The sequence below is a fragment of the Ursus arctos genome, unplaced genomic scaffold, assembly GCF_023065955.2.
Source record: "Ursus arctos isolate Adak ecotype North America unplaced genomic scaffold, UrsArc2.0 scaffold_8, whole genome shotgun sequence".
NCBI classification, from domain to species: Eukaryota; Metazoa; Chordata; class Mammalia; order Carnivora; family Ursidae; genus Ursus; species Ursus arctos.
Genome location: NW_026623100.1, coordinates 11,092,699 through 11,116,667, shown reverse-complemented (window position 1 = coordinate 11,116,667; position 23,969 = coordinate 11,092,699). Strand labels below are relative to the sequence as shown.

Sequence of the window (23,969 nt, the reverse complement as noted above, 5' to 3'; positions counted from 1 at the left end):
AATTAATTATGAAGAAACTGAGTCAGTGATAAACAACCTTCCAAATAACAAAACTCCAGGCCCGGATGGTTTTCCTGGGGAATTCTACCAAACATTCAAAGAAGAAATAATACCTATTCTCCTAAAGCTATTTCAAAAAATAGAAACAGAAGGAAAGCTACCAAACTCATTCTATGAGGCCAATATTACCTTGATCCCCAAACCAGGCAAAGACCCCCTCAAAAAGTAGAATTACAGACCGATTTCCCTAATGAATATGGACGCCAAAATCCTCAACAAGATACTTGCTAATAGAATCCAACAGTACATTAAAAGGATTATCCATCACGATCAAGTGGGATTCATACCTGGGATGCAAGCGTGGTTCAATATTCGCAAATCAATCAGCGTGATACATCATATCAACAAGAAAAGACTCAGGAACCATATGATCCTCTCAATCGATGCCGAAAAAGCATTTGACAAAATACAGCATCCTTTCCTGATTAAAACCCTTCAGAGTGTAGGAATAGAAGGTACATTTCTCAATCTCATAAAAGCCATCTATGAAAAGCCTACTGCAAATATTATTCTCAGTGGGGAAAAGCTGGAAGCCTTTCCCTTAAGATCAGGAACTCGACAAGGATGCCCACTCTCGCCACTATTATTCAACATAGTACTAGAAGTCCTTGCAACAGCAATCAGACGACAAAAAGGGATCAAAGGTATTCAAATCGGCAAAGAAGAAGTCAAAATGTCTCTCTTTGCAGATGACATGATACTCTATATGGAAAACCCAAAAGAAGCCACTCCCAAACTATTAGAGGTTATAGAGCAATTCAGTAACGTGGCAGGATACAAAATAAATGCTCAGAAATCAGTTGCATTTCTATACACGAATAACGAGACCGAAGAAAGAGAAATTAGGGAATCCATCCCATTTACAATAGCACCAAAAACCATACGTTACCTTGGAATTAACTTAACCAGACCTATATTCTAGAAACTATAAATCACTCTTGAAAGACATTGAGGAAGACATAAAAAGATGGAAAGATATTCCATGCTCATGGATCGGAAGAATTAACATAGTTAAAATGTCCCTGCTACCCAGAGCAATCTACACTTTCAATGCTATCCCGATCAAAATACCGAGGACATTTTTCAAAGAACTGGAACAAACAGTCCTTAAATTTGTATGGAACCAGAAAAGGCCCCGAATCTCCAAGGAACTGTTGAAAAGGAAAAACAAAGCTGGGGGCATCACAATGCCGGATTTCGAGCTGTACTACAAAGCTGTGATTACAAAGACAGCATGGTACTGGCACAAAAACAGACACATAGACCAATGGAACAGAATAGAGAGCCCAGAAATGGACCCTCGGCTCTTTGGGCAACTAATATTTGATAAAGCAGGAAAAAACATCCGGTGGGAAAAAGACAGTCTCTTCAATAAATGGTGCTGGGAAAACTGGACAGCTACATGCAAGAGAATGAAACTTGACCACTCTCTCACACCATACACAAAAATAAACTCCAAATGGATGAAAGACCTCGATGTGAGGCAGGAATCCATCAAAATTCTAGAGGAGAACATAGGCAACAACCTCTACGACATCGGCCAAAGCAACCTTTTTCATGATACATCCCCAAAGGCAAGAGAAACAAAAGATAAAATGAATTTATGGGACTTCATCAAGATTAAAAGTTTCTGCACAGCCAAGGAAACAGTCAGAAAAACTAAGAGGCAGCCCACGGAATGGGAGAAGATATTTGCAAATGACACTACAGATAAAGGACTGGTATCCAAGATCTACAAAGAACTTCTCAAACTCAATACACGAGAAACAAATAAGCAAATCAAAAAATGGGCCGAAGATATGAACAGACACTTTTCCAATGAAGACATACAAATGGCTAACAGACACATGAAAAAATGTTCAAAATCATTAGCCATCAGGGAAATTCAAATCAAAACCACACTGAGATACCACCTTACGCCAGTTAGAATGGCAAAAATAGACAAGGCAAGAAACAACAATTGTTGGAGAGGATGTGGAGAAAGGGGATCCCTCCTACATTGTTGGTGGGAATGCAAGTTGGTACAGCCACTCTGGATAGCAGTGTGGAGGTCCCTTAAAAAGTTAAAAATTGAGCTACCCTATGACCCAGCCATTGCACTACTGGGTATTTACCCCAAAGATACAGACGTAGTGAAGAGAAGGGCCATATGCACCCCAATGTTCATAGCAGCAATGTCCACAATAGCTAAATCGTGGAAGGAGCCGAGATGCCCTTCAACAGATGACTGGATTAAGAAGTTGTGGTCCATATATACAATGGAATATTACTCAGCTATCAGAAAGAACAAGTTCTCAACATTTGCTGCAACATGGACGGCACTGGAGGAGATAATGCTAAGTGAAATAAGTCAAGCAGAGAAAGACAACTATCATATGATTTCTCTCATCTATGGAACATAAGAACTTAAGATGATCAGTAGGGGAAGAAAGGGATAAAGAAAGGGGGGTAATCAGAAGGGGGAATGAAACCTGAGAGACTATGGACTATGAGAAACAAACTGAGGACTTCAGAGGGGAGGGGGGTGGGGGAATGGGATAGACCGGTGATGGGTAGTAAGGAGGGCACGTATTGCATGGTGCACTGCGTGTTATACACAACTAATGAATCATCGAGCCTTACATCGGAAACCGGGGATGTACTGTATGGTGACTAACATAATATAATAAAAAATCATTAAAAAAAATAATAAAAAAAAAAAGAAGTTCGGACTTTATCAGGAAACCACATGGAAAGCAGGGAAAAACATAATCACCCTTGAAGTTCACAGAAGCTCTTTCCCCTTGTTGTGTGAAGAGTGGCTACAGAGTGGGTTGGAATGTCCTTCAGGTCCCTGGCTTGGGCCATATGGTAGATAGTTGTACGTGCAGGAGATGTTGGTATGTACAGGAAGATAATGATGTGTCTGGGGCATGATCAATTGTAGGTACACTACATCTGTGTTGATGTCTCAAAAATCTGTGTCTCCAGACAGCTTTCCTCTTGAGACTCTAGACCCCTATCTCTAATTGCTTCCAATTGCTAAAGTTGTCAGAAAAGCAATTTTCTAGAGTCTCAGGAGGAAATCTGTCTGGAGATAGAGATTTTTGAGACATCAACACATAAGTGTCACTGATATGGGAAGGGCCTGTAGGGAAAAGAGAGCTTAGGGAGAGAGCCCTGAGGAAGAGCCCTGGTGAAGAAAGATGATACCGTAGAAACATAGCCCATCTTGCGTAGGCATTATCTGTCAATCACCAGTTAAAAGAATCATTCTTTATTAATTGAATTTCATTGAATCTTATTTTAAGTAGGAAAAAAATACTTCAGGAGTTTTGGTTTCCAGCAGGCATATGTGGAGAACTGACAGCTAGGACATTTTCTTTGAAATTCACTAGATGTGCTTTGAAGCTGATTGGATGAGAGTAATTAAATATGGATTGGAGCATTCGAGGTGAGCTCATAGGCCAAGGCACAAAACTCTTCTTTGCAAGAGCAGGGCCAAAAAACCTTTCCTTTCTCTGGGACCCAGGTTTTCTGGGCAGCAATTGGGGGGGGGGGGCAATCCCTACTTGATTTTCTGAATTGGAGCCCCAGAGAGGGGTCTGAAGCTAATTTGGCCGTTGAATGGATGCAGGAAAGGACAGGCTTCCAAATGGCTGCATTAGGGCTTGGGATTAGTTCGCTGGCCAGGGTCCTGGAAAAAAAGTAGACTGGCTCAAACTTTTCTTCCACACCATTCTCGTGTGCTAAGAAATGCCAAAGACCTGCTGCCAGTCTGAGGAAGTCGAGGAAGCAGGTGCACCATGGCCACATGCAATTCCTGAGATCATGTCAGCAATCATTACTGCCCTGTTTTGTTTTTGTTTTTTCTTTAAATATGCAATTGGAGGCAGAGGGTGCTCACCACCAATAGTTGGGATCTGGCTATTTGAGAATTTTTAATTTGTGGCTGTGATTAAACTCAAGTCTGTGTGGAGGAAATACACATTTGAATTTAGTCCTATAATCAGTAATTCAGATTAGTGGCTAGTTAGTAAATACTGACTCAGACAAATTAAGTGATCAGGCCTGTGTTCCTGGATGTACTTCATTTTTGTTCCCTCTTCCTCCCTAAAGTCAGTGAATCTTTAATTGGGAATTTCAACCCAACTCATAGAGTTATTTTTTATAAAAAAAATAACTTCAAACTTACAGGAAAGTTGCAAGAATAATAAAACTTTTGTATACTCTTTACCCAGATTTGCCAATGATTAACTTTTGTCGTGTTCGTTTTACCACATTTATCATTTTATTTTATTCCCTTTCTCTCTACTCACCTCACACATACACATTATTTTTTCTGAACTATTTGAGAGTAGTAACATCATCATGCCCCTTTACTCCTTAATGCATCAGTCTCTATTTCTCAAGAACAAGGGTGTTCTCTTAACATATTCATAATAAAGTTATAAGATCTGGGAAATTTAACATTATTATACTTCTGTTTATCTGTATATCTCAATTTTGTTAATTGTCTCAATAGTGACTTTATGTTTTTTGTCTCTAGAAAAGGCTGAGTCCAGAATCATGTTAACATTGAGTTAACATGTCTCCTTATCTAGAGTTATATTCTAGCTTTTCCTATCATTTCTCATGATACTGATGTTATTTAAGAGTAAGATCAATTACTTTACAGAATGTTCCTCAGTTAGCTCAGGCCCCGAGTGTGCATTCCTGGACAGTTTGCTGCCTGAGTGATGGCATTGTGTCATGTCCCTCTCAGGGCATCCCATCCAGAGGCACATGATGTCCATCGGCCTTGTTAGTGACACCACTTGAGATCACCTGGTCGCTATGCATTACTGTTTTCTCCCTTGTAAAAAAGGAAGGCATCAGATACCAGGGATGTACTGTACGGTGACTAACATAATATAATAAAAAAAACATTAAAAAAAAAAAAGGAAGGCCACGTGGAGACTTGTGGAGCACAGCATAATAGTCATCGGTGACACCTTTTTTTGATAACTTTTGTTTGGAGCCTGCTAAACGTTTCTAATGAAAAATATCTGGCTTTGAAATGTACCTTAGTGGTAGGTGGCTTTGGATTAATTGGATCAGAGTGTCTCTCGCTTCAGGCCAGGTCCACACTGGAGCAGAGCTAGCCTGGTTGTTGCTGCCATCGTTGGCAGTCAGGCAGGGATTTCTGTACGGCTGACTTTCTTCCGGGGTCAGTGTGGAATATCTGGATAAGGAATGACTGCGTTGTTCTGAATGGAAGCGACAAACCCATAGTCTGGCTCATTAGGATGCAGAAAGGCAGGGAGGAAGACACATTTCAAAACGTTATTTTAAGTCATGATTTGCGGGAATCGGGTCCTCCTTCCTGTTCTTCAGTGAAAGGAAGCATATACTTCAGGAAATCCATGGTGATGAAAAGTCTGAGTTGCAAAATTTCTGCACTATGCCACAGAAACAAGTTACAGTGGAAGAAGAAGGCAGGTGGCCGAGGCGGGGGAGGAGGAACTGAATACCTGCTCAGGTGTCAGAAAATCCCAAGTTTTTATTTATTTGAAGTCTGCCTTTTTCCTCTACTAGCTATGTGACTAGAATCACTGAAGTTCTCTGAGCCTCAGTTTCTTTATCTTCCCGAATGACATTAAAACAATTAGAACCCCCATAACATTGTTGTGTAGATTAAATATGGTCGTGTACAGTGTTTTCTAAATTGGAGAGTGTGAATTGCATGTAAAGAGTTTTTCTCTCATCCCATGTGAGAGCTTTTCTTGAGAGAGAGAAACAACTCCTGTCCTCTGCTGGGGGTCGAGGGAGGTGCTTGCTATTCAAAAACTTTAACAGCCGTTTAAAAACCTTAACAGCAATTCAAAGAGGCAAAATTAGCCCAGGGAGGCTAGAAAGGAAACCTCTGAGGCTGAAGGAAGGAGAGAATATGATGAATAGATGTGCAAGAGCACCTTCAGTGGAGTGGGGCAGGTGGAGGGGCTGCTTTTGGTGAAGCAGAGCTAAAGCCTTCTGCGGGAGATGGAATTTCAGCTGGGCTGTGCATTTCAGAAGCTTATAACCAGAGGCGAAAGCTCCAGTCTCCAGCCTGAGAAATTCCTGTTTGGAGTAAAGATTGAGAACCATTCCTACATCTTTCATGAAATGAACTGACCTACCTACTTGGAGAATTTCTGCAGTCTTCGACCACTGAGAATGGGCCACATTTTTGCTGAGGGGCTCAACAGGGGCACATTCCCTTTTCTCCAGCCTGAGTACAGGAGAGCCTTCTGGCTGAGGCGGGGGGCCCAGCTTGTACCCAAGGAAGGTGACTGGGATCTCCAAGCCTCCACTGGGAGGAAGCCCAGGCCCCCGAATTGGTTCCCGGAGACATTTCAGAGCCAGGAGACACAGTCTCGCCCCTCTGGGGCTGAGGACAAAGAGAAACTGCAGCATAAGGGAAAACAAAATTCGATGCTGATCTTGAATCAGGACTTAAATGGTAGCAACTCCTTAATTAGGTGGAGAAAGAGCAAAGGCAGAGGCTGAGCCATGACTCGACAGGCCCACTCGCAGTCCTCCAGCTTCCAGACCCCAGCCAGCCAGGCTGTCCACACAGCGAGGCTGGTTCTGACATTGGGCGGGGAGACACGGCACTAATTTCTGCAGGTGAGCGAAGGCCCACTTCCACAGAGCTTGTACAGAGAAGAAAACAATGGAAGGAACTAAAAAGAGGTTGTAACGTACCAAAAAGTCGAGATCTAATCATGTGGAGCAGGGCTTGGCAGGGTTTTCCTGTAAAAGACGCATAGCATATGGTTTAGACTTCGTGGCGATCTAGTCTCTGTCACAGCTACTCCACTTAGGCAAATACCTGAGACCCTGCCTCGCAGGGGTATGAGTAGACTCTGCTAAGTTCCAGAGGCTGAGAATTTGAGGAGGATCACCCTGGCCTGTGTGGCCATCGTGGCAGCCCAGGACCTCTGCCGTGAACCCGGGAGGGGGTAGGGGATTGTGAGCATTGTCCTCAATTAGCAGTGGTTCCTCACTGCCTCCCTAATAGGAATTCTTTCTAAAAAGCAGTGTTTGTCTTTCTAATTAAAAGGATAAAGTCAGTTTATGGCAGCAAATATGTGAATCATATATAAAGAATATTTCAAAAACCAAATTGAACATTTTAATCCAATGAGAAAACACACACCAGTGGAATGGTTTTCGCTTGTTGTATGTGTGCGTTAAAAACAAAAAAACAAAAAACCCATTTAAAACAAGAGACATGAACTCAAGATGAAAACACCAGCCATTTCTTTGCCACATCAGAGGCCATGGGACTTTGCCAAGGTAAGCGTGTGAGCTGGGGCAGCAGTGCCAAGCCCTGGTGTCCTGGGAGCCCCGGGGCGACACGCACATTTCTCTTTCGGAGTTGGAGTCTGACTGCAGCTTTACTGCCTGGGGAAGTGTCCCTGTCATAACTTCCCTTACTATTTATAACCCCTCTATGATAGGGAAATAAATCTCAACTAGGATAAGTGATAAAACATGTGAATCTTAAAACGGGTTGTTTTTTTTCCTTTTGTAATCATTCCTTTGTTCCTTTTTTTGGTAGTGCATTTTAAGGGAAGCTGTGGGATGTGTTCAGCCTAGTTAGTTTTTCATTTATCTAATATTAGATGAAAAGTTGACGATGAGCATTCCTATTTCCTTTTACTTTCACAATTTAACAACTCTGATTTTCTGTATGCGAGGAGTATAGAAGGAAATATGGCTAAAGTAAGTAAGGAAATCAGATGGTAGGAAGTACCCAGGAAGAGGATATTTGTTTCTAGGAATGATGTTCTAGTCAGGATTGCTGCTGGTGATGCCGGACAAACGAGCTTCTGCGTGTTCTCTGGGCTTCTCAGCCGAGCGGGTGCTCCAGAGCAGAGCTGTGCTCTTCGCCACTTTGAGCCGGTCAACCCCAGTACGCATCGTACAGCATCCAGTGTTACCTCCTGGAGAATTCAAAGGGGCATACTGATTTAAACAGATGGTGCAAGCCTAGGAGAATAGGCTTACTTGTCTTCATATTATATTTTAAATTTAATTCCTTTCAGGGGTTGTGAAGAAGTGTGTGAGCCCCACCCATGCACTGGTGGGTTTCAGGTATGGAGACACCAAGGTTGTGCCCACCTCGTTCATCACGCCTGTCGGGGGTGCCATGCCCTGCCCACTGCTCCAGGTACCTGCTTCAGCGATCTTTTCTGGGGACCCTTTCCACCATCCCCACAGTTGTGGAGAACAGGATGGCCAGGCCACTGTTGGGCCTTTGCTGAACATCTGGTTGGGCTCCTCCAAGGAGCCTGAGTTTGGGCAGGAAAAGCAGTGACCCCTGTTCGTATGGCCCCTTGCCTGGCAACTTTTTTGCTCCACCTTGATCTGCTAACACCCTGGTAAGGAGCCTCATGACTGCGTAGACTTGCTTGCATTGGCCCCTGTGGCCCTTGTCGCTTTACAGACAGTAGATGCACAGGGAAGAGAGCTGCTGCAACTGCTAACGCCCTTGAAACTTTAACTGCCAAAGATTATGTTAAAACCGATTTAAATAACAAGGGCAGAGGTAGAGCTTTCCTTGACCTTGTAGTTGGTTATTGCCAGACCTTGATGCCATAATGCAGTTACCCACCCCCCCACCCCCCACCCCCCGCTCCCCGCACAAGCATTCCACAGGTGAGCTAAGTTGATGTGTTCTCATCTGCATATAAATCCATAAAAGCTGGGCAGCATCTGGCCCATCCTTCCCAGCCCCCAGGCCAGAGGGGAGACAGAAAGCCTCCCAGAGCTCCAGCACTGCTGTTTCTTGGACAGCGGGAGCCAGGAGGAAAAGCACCCCATGAGCACCCATAGCATGCCACGGCGGTTGTCTGTCAGCACCTCCCTGGCCAGACCCAGAGCACCCACCGGTCTGCTTTTCCCCTTACACTTGGTCCTGTCCATCTGACACGTGCCCAGCAACCTCCGTATGCCCCTTCACAAGATTTTCTTTCTGCTAGAAGCTGCTTGTAACTTTTGCCGGTGGATTCCAGGTATGTGCTTTGGAACAACATTAAACAAACCTGCTGCTTTCCATTGTCTGGGTGACAGCCCATCAGATATATGAGGACACTGTTCCTGTCTCTCCCTGGTCTTTATGTGAAACAGGTTCCTTCAGCCAGTCTTTGTAGGATATGGTTTCCAGACCTCTTGCCAGCTTGCTAGCTGCCCCCTCACCCCGGGATCCTTGTCAGGGGAAGAAGTCCTGCGAAAACTGAGGCTCCCTTAAACTGATTGCAGAATTCCAGCTGTGGCCCAGTGAGCCTGGGGAATTTTGAAACTATTGACTCTTTCTTAGCTGAGAAAAAATATGCATTTGAATTATAGCATCAATACTTGCTAATCACCTTGGGTATTTTTGAACAGGCTTCTATTGACATTGCTTATAAGATCTATAAGCAAGATATTTGCTATGATGTACGTTCTCATCTACAGGTTGGAGATTATGTCTTTGCCAAAATTGTGATACCCAATGGATTTGACTTCTACGTCCCTGCCATTGTCATAGCACTTCCGAATCAGGATGTGGCCGATGATAAATTCTACACAGTTTTGAAGTGTAACAACCGGAGAGTAAGTAGACTTTCATTGAGGAAAGGGCTTTCTCACTAGGTAGAAATGGGGCTTCTTTCCCCCCCTGCCATTCTTCTGGACAATGCCTCGCTCTTTCCTGGCATTGCCAAATCCCCTGAAGGAGTGGCTTGCCTACCTGTATCTGTTGCCACTCCTTACGGTTCGGATTCTGCCCGCTCTGCAACACAAGATCTGCCCACGCTGAGGTCGCCACGGTCCCCTAACTCCCTCATCGAATGGCCTTTTTGGCTCTCCTTCCGCATTTGACAACTGGGGAGGCTCAGTCCGGTTCTTTACTGTCGTCCCCAGTTGTTACAGCACCTTTCTCTCTCTCTTCCTTCCCTGCTGCTTCTCAGCCTGCTCTGTTCCCCTCCCTGGCCTCCCTATGACTTTCCCTAAATGCTTTAGAAAGTCTCTTTATCAGTTTACAGATCTGCTGATGTCACTTGTCTGCATGATGTCCCCCGTCTCTCTCTCTCTCTCCTCACTCTCTCTCTGTCTCTCTCTGTCTCTGTCTCTCTCTCTCTCTCTCTCTCTCTCACACACACACACACACACACACACACACACACACACACACAGATACGCTTCTCATCAACCTCAAGGAAAAGTCCAGCCTGACCCCAGGGTGGCCCCAGCCCCATGGAAGTCTCACTGCTTCCTGAATAAAATACAGTGGTTTTCTCCAAGCCCCTACTCTTTCCTTCTTCCTGGACCACCCCCCATCCTCTCTCCAGAGAAACTCCTGTCACAGGAAAGACTCTGCCCAACTGTCATGTCCTGCTGAGGCCCTCAGGGTTCCTCTGCACGCTGTACTTCCCCCTTCCCACACGGGCTTCCTCACCAACTCCCAACCGACTTCCTTAAAGACAGGGACTATGGCCTATTCTTCTTTGTAGCCCCAGCACAGCCTCTGATGAAGAGAAGGTTCTCAAAATTGCCTTTTAAATTACTTACATGAATGACATTTCTAATGGAAATAACATTGTCTTGATGGACCATTTAATATGCCTGGAAAATAGACTAGCAAGCAAAAAGCTAGAAACAAAATACTAGTGGCTAACTTTATAAAGCACTTATTACGGTCCTGTCCATCAGGTACTAGTCAGGTACTTTATAGTGAATGCTCAAAACACTGTGAACAGGTACAATCATTATTCCCATTTTCAGATAAAGAAACTGAAGCAGAGAGGTTAAGTCACACACAGGGTAAGGGGGACAGTGGGCATTTGAACCCAGCCAGTCTGGCTCCATGGCCTATATTCTGAATCTCTGTGCCCAATTGCCTAGTATACAGAATAAAAATATCCAGTTTTTGACTATAGCATGAGGCATATCCATCAGGAGAGGGGTCATGGTAAAGGAATTTTGGAATTAAAGGCAAAGGGCAAAGACCATCAGAGCTAATGGCCCCAGAAGCAGTTTCCAATCTGATAGAACAAGGAGAAAGGGATAACTTCTCATCAACCCAAGGGGGGAAAAAAGACTTTAAGAGAAAAAAGGACCTTCCTGGAGCTATTTGGATGACAGTAAAAAGTGGTCTAGAGGACAATGGGTGGGAAGCTTTTCTGACATGAGGCACCACTCTGGGGATATCTACTAGGCAAGAGAGGAGAAAGCAAATCAAGGGACATTTGAAGAGATGACCCTGGGCATGCCCCAGAGTGTAGGGAGAGATGAAGCAGTTGTTCTAGGGTCCCCGAGAAAGAACATCAAAGCCCAGGAGGGACTTTGGAAATTACCCACGGGGCAGTCAGGCCCTGGAGACTAGAGCGACATGGTCGGGGGTGAGACACTAAAGACAGTTCTGGTAGAGATTCACGGGGGTGAAGGTGGCACATTTGGCAGGGGGTGGTAGTTATAGTTGCTGAGTCTAAGAAAGAGATGGGCAAGGCGGAAGTAAGGGAGATAGGACGGTGGTTCTGTGGAGGGATGTGCGGGTGTGCGTGCGCGTGTGCGTGGACAGCCACATGTATCTTACGTGGATGGCCTCGCATGTGATCCAGGATACGGAGAAATGACCAGGAGGACTTTCCATGACTTTTACTCAGCATATAATTATCAAACCAGACTCATTTGGCTGTCCTCTTAAGTGTCACCCTGAATAGGATAATGGCTAGCAGCTATTAAAATGGATCGAGCTAAAACAAAATTACATCTAAATTGTGGACATTTCTGATTAAAGTTGCATGAACTCTTGTTGTATTATTACAGGAATTTTGCCCTCGGAGTGCACTTATTAAGATCAGCCAAAACAAGTATGCTCTCTCTTGCTCTCATATAAAATCACGCCCAATTCAGGAGGATCCAAAAGCGTAAGTAGACCCAATTTTTATACTCCCTGAACTTTATTTATATCTTGGCACCTTTAATCTGTTTCTCCAAATACTTGGGCAGAAAAGCAGAGGTGGAGCACCTCCTGCTTAATATGTAGTTCTATGATTATTATTCCGTCAACATCACACCTCTTACTTGCTGGTTATTTGTCTGTCTGGTTCTAATCCCAAATGCAACATTATTTTACTGACTCCTCAGAAAAACATTCAATCCTGTCATGAACTTGAAGGAATTGTTCCCCTTTTACTGTAAGGGTTCAAGGGCTTCTAATGAAGTCTCACCATAAAGCAAAAGTTAGATTCAGTTGCATTTGGCACCAATCAACCGGCTGTTTCTTCCCTTGCTGGGGAGTGAGAATGAGGTGTTGGCCCTGGCTTGCCTGTGCCCAGGTGAGAGTGAGTGGGTGGGTGGGTGGGTGAGTGGTGGTTTCCAGGGGCTACAGTAGGTTGAATACATTTTCATCTGAGGAAGTGGGATTGCTAAAACCTGGAAAGGGAGATTAAAGCAAAGTCAGTAAGAAGCAGCTGAGGCCTAGAAAGCAGGCAAAAACTGAAGTCCATGGGGCCAATGGGGGGCATCACAGCTGGAGTCAGAGCTATGACCTTGGAGGCGAAGGTGGATTTTGATCCAAGGGTGGGGGATGAACCTGGAACTACCCTCCAACTTCATTTGGAGTTTGTAGGTTGTCTTGGGTGCCAGCCTTCGTTCACATGATGGCATCACCTTGCACTTCATAAGCAGAAACCATCAGACATTCTCTCCTTTACTTCTCCCCCACCCCCCCGGGCTTGTAGAAACCTTCATCTTTCCCCCTGATGTCAAAGTACCTTCTCTCATCCAAGGCTGAGCTGCTTACCAGGCTCCAGAGCCTGTCCCCACTACCTGATTCTTGCTCCATCCTGGATTCTCTCCTATCTCCCTGGATCTTCTCCTGATTCCTTCACCCAGCAAAAACCCAAGTTTGCCTCCACTGTTTACACACATGCACAAATGCATGCACGCACACCCCCAGTCCTAAATCCATCGAGCTTCCTTGGTTCGGCAGTATGATCTGGCGTCCTCCCTCCCTTCACGGCAGCACTGTATGTGGACAGTCTCATAAGCTGATGTCTCCCCTTTCTTGCCTTCTCTTCCCTCCCTGAGGAGCCTTGGGTATTGGCTTCCCCCCTTACCCCCATGTGAAGTTGTTCCCACAGGGGCCACTCAAGACCTCTCACACTTTCACACTGACTGTGCGTGCTGTTTCAATCTACGGTCTATTTGACTCTGTCAACCACCCCTCCTCCTCCTCTTGAGACCTGTCATGGCTCCTCCTCCCTCTGGATTTCCTCCCTGCCCGATATCAACCACATCCCTTGCTTCCATGACTTCATTTACACTAAGGACCTCATATCTCCCTCTCTACCCCAGATCATGCCTGTGCTCTGGCATCAGAATCGTAGCTTCTGAGAGTAGGACCTGGGATGGAATTCACTAAAACCTCCCCCATTGGTTGTAACTGCAGACTCGGGTGATAGTAACTATGATAGAAAGGGCTTTGGAAGCTAAGGCCTGAGCTCCTATCCCAGCCCCACCCTCACTTAGTTTGTGCCCTGGGGCAGGTTGCTTGTGATCTCGGAGCTTGTTTGCTCACAACAGGATTAGGGCGGTGTGCGGATTGGAGATGGTTGTTGTGTGCTTGGGGTAAAGCAGGTGCTCAGCCCATGGCGGGAATCCTGTTATTTCCAGCCACCCACCTGAGTGTACAGAACCTCAAATTCAGCACATCTAATACTGAAATCATAGCTCTCCACAGACTCACTCCCATCTCTGCCTTTCCTCACTCAGTTCTCTCTTCCACCGGCACTCACAGAGTTGTCCGTGCAGAAATTTGGTCGTCATCTTTGGCTTCTTCTTGCCCTCACCCACTCTACCCCATGGGTCTCCAAGTTATGGTTCTAATTTGCAAATATTTCTCAGCTCTGCTGGACCTGTGCTGCCTTAGGTCAGGCGTCTCATTTCCTGAGGCCCCTGCCTTTGTCCTCCTGCCAATAGTCCCAGCCCTCTTCTGGACAGAGGGGCTGAGCAGAAGACTCTTCCTCTCCTGCAAATCTGCTCTGGCCCTCCCCCCACCTAAAAAATTCTTCAGTCTCCTTCCCATGCCCCTTCTTATTCTAATTTGGCCTCTTGTGGGTCTGACCCAGGCCTGTCCCCCTAGCCTCACCTCTCCCTGTCTACCCCCCAACCAACCTCCCACAAGCCTTCTGCACACTAATCATACTAAACTACTTGTAACTTTTTCCCCATGCCATGCTCTTCAGGGCTCTGTGCTGTGTAGCCCTCCCTGGAATGTTATGCTCTGCCTTTGGCCACCAAGGAACTCTAGCACTGAACTCAAGCATCACCATCACTATGTCCGGTACTAGACGCCAGCCGTCCTATGCACTGAGGTGATCCCACTGCATCCTGTAGAGGTTTTCATTACAGAGATTTTCCCTTGTGTTGGGCCATGTACTTTCTCAATTTCTCACTCCCGTTAGGCACGTGTCCTTGAAAGCAGGTGCCAGGTTCTGTCCGCTTCTAAATTATAGCTTCAAGGTCCAGCTCTTAGGATGTGCTCAATGACTATTTGAAGAATGAACCAGTGAAAAATAAAGACTAGTGGATGCCCAGCAGTGTTCCTTGAGAGGTGCATAGTTTCACAGAGAATCTTTCCTTAGGTATTATTGTTGAAAATATACACTACCATCCTTCATTCTCTTCTAGATGAATATAATGTTCATTTAAAATTATAGCACATTTTTTGTTAATATAAAATCCTACTCAAAATAATATCCAAATTACAGCACATTTTAAAGGAATATGAATAGATATGTCTAGGTATTAACCATTTTCACTAAATTCAACATTATCAATCCTATTTTAATTAAAATTCAATTATTTCTGTGTTTGGAAAGCCTGAAATTGTTTTCTATCTTAGTCCTGCCCCAGGCCTTATTTAAAGCTCTTAGCTGCTGATTATCTACCCCAGCTTCTAGGGCTTTACACAGCGGAAGTGTGCATTGACTCTCTAGTCTCCCCATGGCAACTTCCATTGTTGGTTTGCTCTAGCTCTCTGTCCTAGCAAGAGACTGCATTTAATTCTCTTAAGCACAGGTCACGCCCAGCCTGCTAAATTCAGAGTTTAATCTCTCTCTGTTTCCATAATCAGAGCTGGCAGGTGTGAGCACACAGACTGAAGGTGGTAGGTCTTATTTTGTATCTCCGCTGGGATTTCCTTCTGGTAGGTCCTTTCTCATCAGGAGCGCTTCCTCACTTGCTTTCTAAGGTACCATCTCCCTTTGGTTTGTCTTTAGTAAGCCTTCACATCATTATACCAAATGAGACCATTAAAAAACAATCCTGGTGCTTTTTCTCAGGGGCTACTTAAAGAAATGTGCTATAGCTTGCAACTCCAACACAACAGCATTTGACTTAATTTAACTTTAAAAGATTAAATCCATGATAACCATCTATTTGGGGTTGGTCAGACAGGGTTTCATGGCCCCAAGCATGAACCGGGATACCAGATACTCAGCTCTCTGTCTTCTGTACCTCTGCTTTTTCTTTGTTCTTGAGGCCTTCAGTTGTGGGTGACAGGATATTCCCTGCAGGGCCCTCTTCCAGTTCCTAACTGAGGGCAACACACAGTGAAAGACAGGAAGGGGAAGTATTTGGAGGATAAAGAGTTCGCAACTGATTGAATATGGTCAAAGATGATGCCTAGTTTTCTTTTCAGCTTAAAATTTGACACCTAAATGATTCTTGAGGACTTTTGTCCTCCATCATCCAGTATGTGACCCATATTGCTAAATTCCAAACAACTAGTTCTTAAAGGAGAGAATCTTAGTATCACCATATTTACAATGTGAAATCAAGGGAGGCTCTTACTGGTTTGATTTTCTCTTTCCTCACCACAGGATGAGTGCATTTTCTGGCAGCACAGCTGAGGGAGGTGTGCCTTCTGAGAGTGTGTCTGATGGAGGGACATGATTACTCTTGCCTTACCTACCTTCAGTGATGTCCCTGAGCTTTTTTCTACACTTCATGGCATAGAGATGTCTGTTCAGCGTGAAAATATTCCCTCTAACTTTCCCTGTTTAGAGAATACACATGTAATTTCTCCTAATTCCAAGATGGAAGCCGCCCAGGAGGAATTTCCCCCCATTTGGCATCCTCCCCCCTTGCCAGGCAGAGAACTCCCAGCAGAGTTGTTCCCTGACTCCTCCCCTGGAATCCTGTTCCTGTCAGCAGGCTGCGGCCTCCACTGGGGGTGTTGTAGGGCAAGCATGCCTAGTGGGTTTGATGCTCTGACTTCTGGTTTTCTCCAGTGAAGGGAAGGCCTCTACCAGGCACTACTCAATCACCCACCGAGAGGTTGGTTGAGTACAAGCTGGGGACCACGTGCTCCTCCAGACAAGGTGCCTCTGGCAGGCCTCAGCTAAATCCCGGTCCTTGGCGCCATATAGCTGGCTGGATATCCCTCCCAGCCATAGCTGGGATCCATCCTCTATTCTTGACAGAACAAGGCTTGAGCAAATTACTCCTGAGTCTCTTCCTTAAGAAGACTCACTTTGAGGGAGTTGGATTTCTTGAAAAAATTAGCAACATTCTAAATGTGATCAGGAAAGCCAGATAGCACTAATCCTTTTCTCTGCTCCAAAAAATTCTGAAGGAAATTGCTGGGCACTGAGAGCCTGAAGGCAAGGAGTGTTCTCTTCTTGATGTGTGGTTGTAGTTGTGTGGCCTTGGGGACATGGTTGTGTATGAGTCTCTGGAAAGGGAGATCACTCTCCTAGGGCTCAGATATGTTTTATCTGGGTCTGTGGTCAGCTCCCAGTTCCTGAATGTTAGCCTCTCGTTGTCTCTCTTTGAACAGTTGAATCATTTTCTATCAAGCCATTTGGGTTTAGGAATATGTCCCAAAGGAAATCACAATCCCATGTTGGTTAATATTCCTCCCTTTCCTCCGTGTAGTGTGGCCTCACATCATCTTCTTAACAGCAGTGATGTTAAGTTGTTGACTGAAACCTCAAGATTCAGGGCTGACCCTGACATTACATGAGATGAATCACTTCCCGTAATCTTGCCCAGTCTCTGCTGACTATTTTTCCCTTAGAAGGAGCTGTCATCTGAAATCGTTAAGCCTCAGTATGTCATTAGCTCCCTCGTCCCTTCCGGTCAGATTAGGAGCCCTGTTTCCTAGGCTAGAGCAAAGCCCTGAAAAATAAGCAGTTCAGCAGCAAACCGTGTCTGTGAATGTCCCATATTTTCTGGAGGGACAAATGCCATTGCCTATTTTCAGAAAGCGTGCTGTGGTGCCCTAGTATGGGAACAAGAGAGCACTGAGAGTCATAGAGATTTGTTAGCCCTGAGGGACAGTGGTAACAATTTGGATGGCAATCGCCTTTTGTATCAGTCTCTCCATTTTCTGCCCCTTCCATTGTTAAAACTCAGGCATCTTGTGGTCTTCATCAAACATCAGGTCCTCCTGTTCTAAGACCAGCTTTCTGACAGACACTTAGGGCAGAAAAGAAATGAGTCCATAGAGAACCAGCGAGAATAGACCAAGCTGATGAGCTAACAGTAATCAAGCGGGTGAGGTGGGATTTGACCCAAGGAAAGTGTGGAGTAGGTGCTCTCAGCACTTTCTTCCCTGGAGTGGAGTGAACTGCATCTGAAGAACCAGTGAAGGCACAGTGCCTGCCTTCCCTCATCTTACCCCTACTCTCTGACACACGCATATGTAATTTTGACCTGTTTATCACATTATTTAAACAAACCTGTAGCCTAAAATAATTAATAGGACACTGAATCTTTCTTGGTTTTGGCATCAGAAAAGACAAAAGAAAGCCATTTATTGTGCCTTTCCAAGTGTGCTGATGGGTAACGTCCACTGGCTAGAGTCAGGAGCATAGCCACCTTCCCCTTTCCTCAGAGTGGATTTGGGCCACGCAGAGTGAGGGTGCATGGTGGGGGGGAGGCATTGGATAAGAGCTCTCACATCGGATTCACACCTACCCTGTTCCCCCTCCTGCAAGGGGACATTTCCTTGTGGAATATCTTGAACTAGGTCGACATCAGTCATTCTGGAGAGTAAAATGGGGTAGCTGAGCCAGCATCTGCTTACTTGATGTAAAGGCTTTTCCTTGATCACAATTCTGGTCTGCTTTTCATTCTGATCATGACAGCTTGCCTATGTTTATTCTTGTTTCAAAAGTATGCATAGTTAATATAAGTCAGAAATTAAAAGCAAAAATAATATACAAACCAGCCATAGTCCCACATGTCAGAAGTAATCACCATTTATATTTTGACATATATCCTTCTAGAGTGTGTTTTCTCTATGTTGATTATTTTTCTTCAAAATAAAAGTTTTTGTTTCCCCTTATCATTTATGACAGTTACAAAATTTTTTTAAAAATGTGGAGTAAGTGACAATCCTACTGGAATTCTTTTCCCTTGAGGCAACTATTAACAGTTTGATGGAAAGGTTTCTAATTATCTTTGTGTTCACCATCTTAATAACAACAGGAAAATGTAACACACATTGTTTGTGACTTTTTTCCCCACTTAACAACATATTACTTGCATTTTGGCATGACAAGGACACCATTGTTTCATCATTGCCTACTTAGAATGTAATTATACAGGTGGTGCGCGATTTATGTGACCAATCCCCTACTGAAGGCTAGACATGTGTTGCTTCTTCAGTTTTCCTGCTCTTCTTCCTGGGTATCTTTCCATGATCGTCTTCCTGGTATCCTTCAGGTAGGCAGGTCAGCCTCTCTTCTACCTTCATCTTTGGGTGCCTTTCTCTCTACTTTCCATTCCTCCTTCCTGTGGCTCTTCTTTCTGAGAGGTTATGGGTGGTAGACTGGACTGTGACCAGTCTGATACATGGGAAACAGAGGACATCTCTGAAAAGGAAATAGAACATATCAACTTAGTCTGCTCGGGGGGGAGGCAACAATGTGAGGTACAGTTGATGGGAATGTAGTAGGTAGGTTTTTATGTTCTTTTTTATTTTCATTTTTTAAAGATTTATTCATTTGTTAGAGAGAGAGAGAGAGAGGGAGTGCAAGCATGGGGAGGGGCAGAGGGAGAGGGAGAGAGAGAATCTCAAGCAGGTTCCCCACTGAGTGCGGAGCCTGACTCAGGTCTCATACCCTGAGATCATGACCTGAGCCAAAGTCAAGAGCTGGACGCTTAACCAACATGCCCTTGTAGGTAAGATTTTAGATTTTACAAAGTGGGGGTGGTCTTACAACCTTGCTGTGTGTTTTCAAGAAGAGTCTCTAAGAACCCAGCCTTACAAAACTTACACATCCACATAGGTGCTTGCCTCATATTTCAAGATAATTTTGTTTGTGGCCTCCTGGGACGCTTTCTCTAATGTTACTGTGGTTGCTTGGGCCATTTATTTTTATTGTGGTGAATACACAAATCATAAAATTTACCATTTTAACCATTTTTAAGCACACAGTTCAGTGGCATTAAGTACGTTAACATTGTTGCGCAACCATCACATGAGCCGTCCCCGAATTTTGTCATCATCCCAAACTGAAACTCTGTACCCATTGAACACTAGCTCCTCATTCCCTCTCCACACTAGCCCTTGGCATCCACCACTTCACTTTCTATCTCTCTGATTTTGACTAGTCTTTGTATATCATATAAGTGGAATCATACAGTATCTGTCCTTTGTGACAAACTTATTTCACTTAGCAGAATGTCTTCAAGGTTCATCCATGTTATAGCGTGTGTCAGCTTTTCCTCCCTTTTTAAGGCTGAATAATATTTTATAATAATAATAGCTTATCATATGTATATACCACAGTTTGTTTATCCAGTCGTCTGTTGGTAGACAGTTGTGTAGTTTCCACCTTTTGGCTATTGTGAGTAATGCTGCAGTGAACATGAGTGTACATATCTGTTTGAATCCCTACTTTCCTCCTTGTGGATACAGACACAGAAGCAGAGTTGCTGGATCATATGGTAATTCTATTTTTAATATTTTGAGGAATTGCCACGCTGTTTTACACAGCAGCTTTGCCATTTTATATTTCACCAACAGTGTGCAGGGGTTCTAGTTTCTCTATGTCCTTGCCAACATCTGTTATTTTCTGGTTTCACTTTTTCTTTTCTTGATAATAGCTATTCATGAAGGCCATTTTTAATCCCTCCTGGGAATTACCTCTTGAGCCTTTGAGTGAATCCTTAATAACATGTGGTGAATCTTGATCCTTTGAAGAGGGATTTGATTGATATAATTTTCTCTTTAGAAATAACCAAAAATCTTCTCCCACTCTTAAGTTTTTATTTGTAATTTCCAAAAGTATCTGAAGAGCAATGTCAGAAGTTATTCAGAGTGAAGTCTGGGTGATCAAGATGATAGATACTGATTATGGGAACAAAATAAGGTTTAACACCAGGCAATTGGTGTTTTTAACTCATCCGGAAGGTCCTGAAAAAGGCAGGTTCCCAAAATGGTGTGCCATGAGGGCATGGCTGGAATGAAGTCATGAAGTTCCCAAGATCCCTTCTTTGAAAGACAACAGTTCTGGATAAATAAACTGATCAATATATTTTCTTTTATTTTTTTATACCCTTTGACCAACATCTTCCCATTGCCCCCACCCACTCCCCCAGCCCCTGGTGGCCGCCATTTTATTCTCTGTTTCTATGCCACATATAAGTGAGATCACACAGTATTTGTCTTTCTCTGACTTATTTCACTTAATATAATACCCTCAAGGTCTACCCTTGTCACAAATGGCAGGGTTTCTTTTTTATAGCTAAGTAATATTCCATTGCTTATGAATGTGGCACATTTTCTTCATCCATTCATACACTTATGGATAATTAGGTTATTTCTTTATTTTGGCTATTGTGTATAATACTGCAGTGAATATGGGGCTACAGATATTTCTTTGAGATAGTGATTTAGTTTCCTTTGGGTATATACCCAGAAGTGGGATTGATGGATCATATTTTAGTTCCATTTTTAATTTTTTGAGGAGATTCCATACGGTTTTCCATAGTGACTATACCAGTTTACACTCCCATTAACAGTGTACAAGGGCTCACTTTTCTCCACATCCTCAGCAATACTCGTTATCTCTTGTCTTTTTGACAATAGCCATCCTAACAGGTGTAAAGTGATAACTCCTTGAGGTTTTGATTTGTATTTCCCTTTTGATTAGTGATATGAGCATGTTTTCATGTACCTTTTGGCCATTTGTATGTCTGTTCAGGTCCTTTGCCCATTACTTAATTAGATTATTAGTTTGGGTTGTTTTTTTTTTTTTTCAGTAATTAGCAACAGTTTATTCTGTAGGATTAGTGATATTAAGTTGTATGAGTTCCTTATATCATTTGGACATTAATCCATTATCCGGTATATGGTTTGCAAATATTTTCTCTCATTCCTTAGGTTGCCTCTTTGTTTTGTTGTTTGCTTCTTTGTTGTGCAGAAGCTTTTATTTTGATGTAGTCCCATTCATTTTTGCTTTTGTTGCTTGTGCTTTTGGTATTGTATCCAAAAAATTATTGCCGAAACCAGCAGAGGAGTTTTTCCCTTGTGTTATCTTCTAGGAGTCTTATGGTTTCAGTTCTTATTATGTCTATTTCATATTAATTTTTGTAAGTGTTGTGAGATAGGAGCATGCGGATTTCCAGTTTTTCCAATTTGTTGAAAAGACTGTCCTTTCCCCATTGAGTATTCTTGGTTCCCTTGTCAATTATTAGTTGATTATGTTTTTCTATATTTTCTAAATGGTATATTTATTTTCTAAATGGTAAAACTAGCCCTGTGACTTCCTAGTCATATCTAATGTCAACTAAATTAAAAATCATTATGTTTTTTAATTCGGGGGGCTTTTTTCTGATGGTACACCATACAGTAATTAGGGAAACTAAGGATGTAGAAGAGTATCTCTACTGTACAAGCTCCAGCTCAGGATGCCAGGAAAGAACTGGACTATGATGTGGCCAAGCTTATCATCCTGGGGGGACACAGTTCAATTCTGAGGCATGTCAAGGGACTTCTTGTTCAGGAATTGTTGCTTCACTCACTGACTTGGTCAGGACAGGATTCAAATGACATTAAGTTCTCCATACCACATGAGGCTCCCAGACATCAAAGATCTGTGGAAATGAACTGCGTGGAATAAAGCCCAGCCCAGACTATCAGGGCCCATGGAACTTCTGCAACTCCATTCCACAGAAAGAAGGCCAAGGGACAAAGAGCTGAGGAACACCACAGGGCTGGCTTGGACATCTCTGTAGACAGAGCAGCCAACAAGACCAGGGTAACACTGCTCTCTCTCTCTCTCTGTAGGGAGGATGTGAAAACGAAGAACTCTACTTTCTTAATATGTCCACTCAAAGAAATTGACACTGGGGATTTACGAGAGCTACAACAGGAGAACCCTAGAAAGAAGAAAAAGAAACCTGTCAAGAGGCTGCCTCTCCAGGAGATGGTGTCCTCGGACTCGGATGACTCTTCTCGTGGCATCAGGTCCCAAGAGTCCGACCCCAAGACACACCCCAAGCCCAGGGTGGGAGGGGGACGACATCGCCTGTCTCTGGAACACCCTGAAACCTCTCTCAAGAATAGTGCACTTGAGGTCACTCCCCAGTTTCCGGGCCAGTTTAGTTCCCAGTACAGCAAAAACTCTAACAGCCTTAAATAATGCTGACACCCACCTCCTCAGAGAAGGCTTCCGGCCCGGGGTCTAGGAGTCAGCCAGCCACGCCATCCACCTCAAGCAGCCCTGCCCTTCCCTCCTAGAACCACCAATAGCAGCAAAGGGCTGAGGACCATTGCTGAGAAACCTTAAAGCAGTCTAGTGGCAACTATGTTTAAGAGAGCCAGCATTCTTCCAGGGCTGCCCAGACCTCAGCCACTCATCACTGTGGAACTAGTCCCTCTGCTGAGGTAAGGCTGCCCTTCCTTCTACCCATTCCTACCCTGTTTGTAAAACAGATACACTTGTCTGTTATCCCCCACCTGGATCTCTGGTCTGTTTGTGCTTATTGGTTCTGGCTTTTTCTAACCATTCTTTATCCTATTATTTTCCCTGTCCTCACCACACTATACTCAGTCTTTTGGTAAATTCTACATACCCAGAAGTTTAATCTGACAGATTACTGTCATAAGATTTTCAGCTTTTTTTTTTTTTTTGGTGGAAGTTAAGGTAGTTATAATCCAAGCCTGCAGTCTTGTTTTAAATTGATTATGTCATCTGAATTAGGTATTTTATCACTTAATGTGAAGACTAAAATTAAGACCTAGTAACTTGTCTGAGATCTGCAAAACAAAATTATTGATTTCTGGCCATTTTTATTGAGCCCTTCCTAATTATTTTTGTCTGTAGTCTGTTGTAGGTACCTCTAATTGAGCGCGGAACCAGAATAAAAACTCTTACGTTGGAAACATTTCAAAACTATTGTATTGTTTATTTATTACTGTTTTCTTTGAACATGTTTTAGCAATGACATCAAAGTATCCACTTCTTTTTATTAATTTCTTAGTAAAATTAGCTTCACTAATTTCAAAAATGAAATAGGTCTCCCAAATTCTCTTTTTCTAGTCAGTAATAGCCCCAGGGCTATATAATAATAGGGTACAGATTATTAATAAGAAAAATATTGGATGCTTTTTGCAAATGGAAAAGATAGATTTTAGAGTATCAGCAAATTTGCAACCTAATTAAAAATGGTGTTTATATACCTGAAAGCTAGGGTGTCACCAGGATTATGGCAAAGAAATTAGAGAAAGCTGCCTCCAAAAATATGAAAGAAAAAGAGACATCAGCTCAGCATCAGGGTAAAAGAAGTAATGTAGGGAAGAAGGAGTTGAAAAGTGAGGAAATGAACCAGAATAAGGTGTGAAACAGTGTGGGGAGGCTTGCTGCCCCCCAGAACCCAGACGTTTCTCATAGGCAGAA

At 43.6% G+C, this 23,969-nt stretch overlaps 1 protein-coding gene across 12 annotated transcripts in view; it reads left to right on the top strand.

Moving 5' to 3' along the window:
* VWA3B (von Willebrand factor A domain containing 3B) overlaps positions 1-23,465 on the top strand; it is a 215,316-nt gene extending 191,851 nt beyond the window's left edge. For 7 of the 12 annotated variants that reach the window (XM_044378496.3, XM_044378493.3, XM_048222791.2 and 4 more), the window contains 4 exons: positions 8,112-8,236; positions 9,523-9,660; positions 11,875-11,975; positions 22,358-23,465. In XM_044378496.3, coding sequence (XP_044234431.2) covers positions 8,112-8,236; positions 9,523-9,660; positions 11,875-11,975; positions 22,358-22,712 — 719 coding nt within the window. In that variant the 3' untranslated portion in view covers positions 22,713-23,465. Of the gene's footprint in view, positions 1-8,111; positions 8,237-9,522; positions 9,661-11,874; positions 11,976-22,357 lie in introns of those variants that run through there. The other 5 variants (XR_007190847.2, XR_006408143.3, XR_006408145.3 and 2 more) reach the window with 4 other exon arrangements.
* The last annotated feature ends 504 nt before the right edge of the window (positions 23,466-23,969 follow it).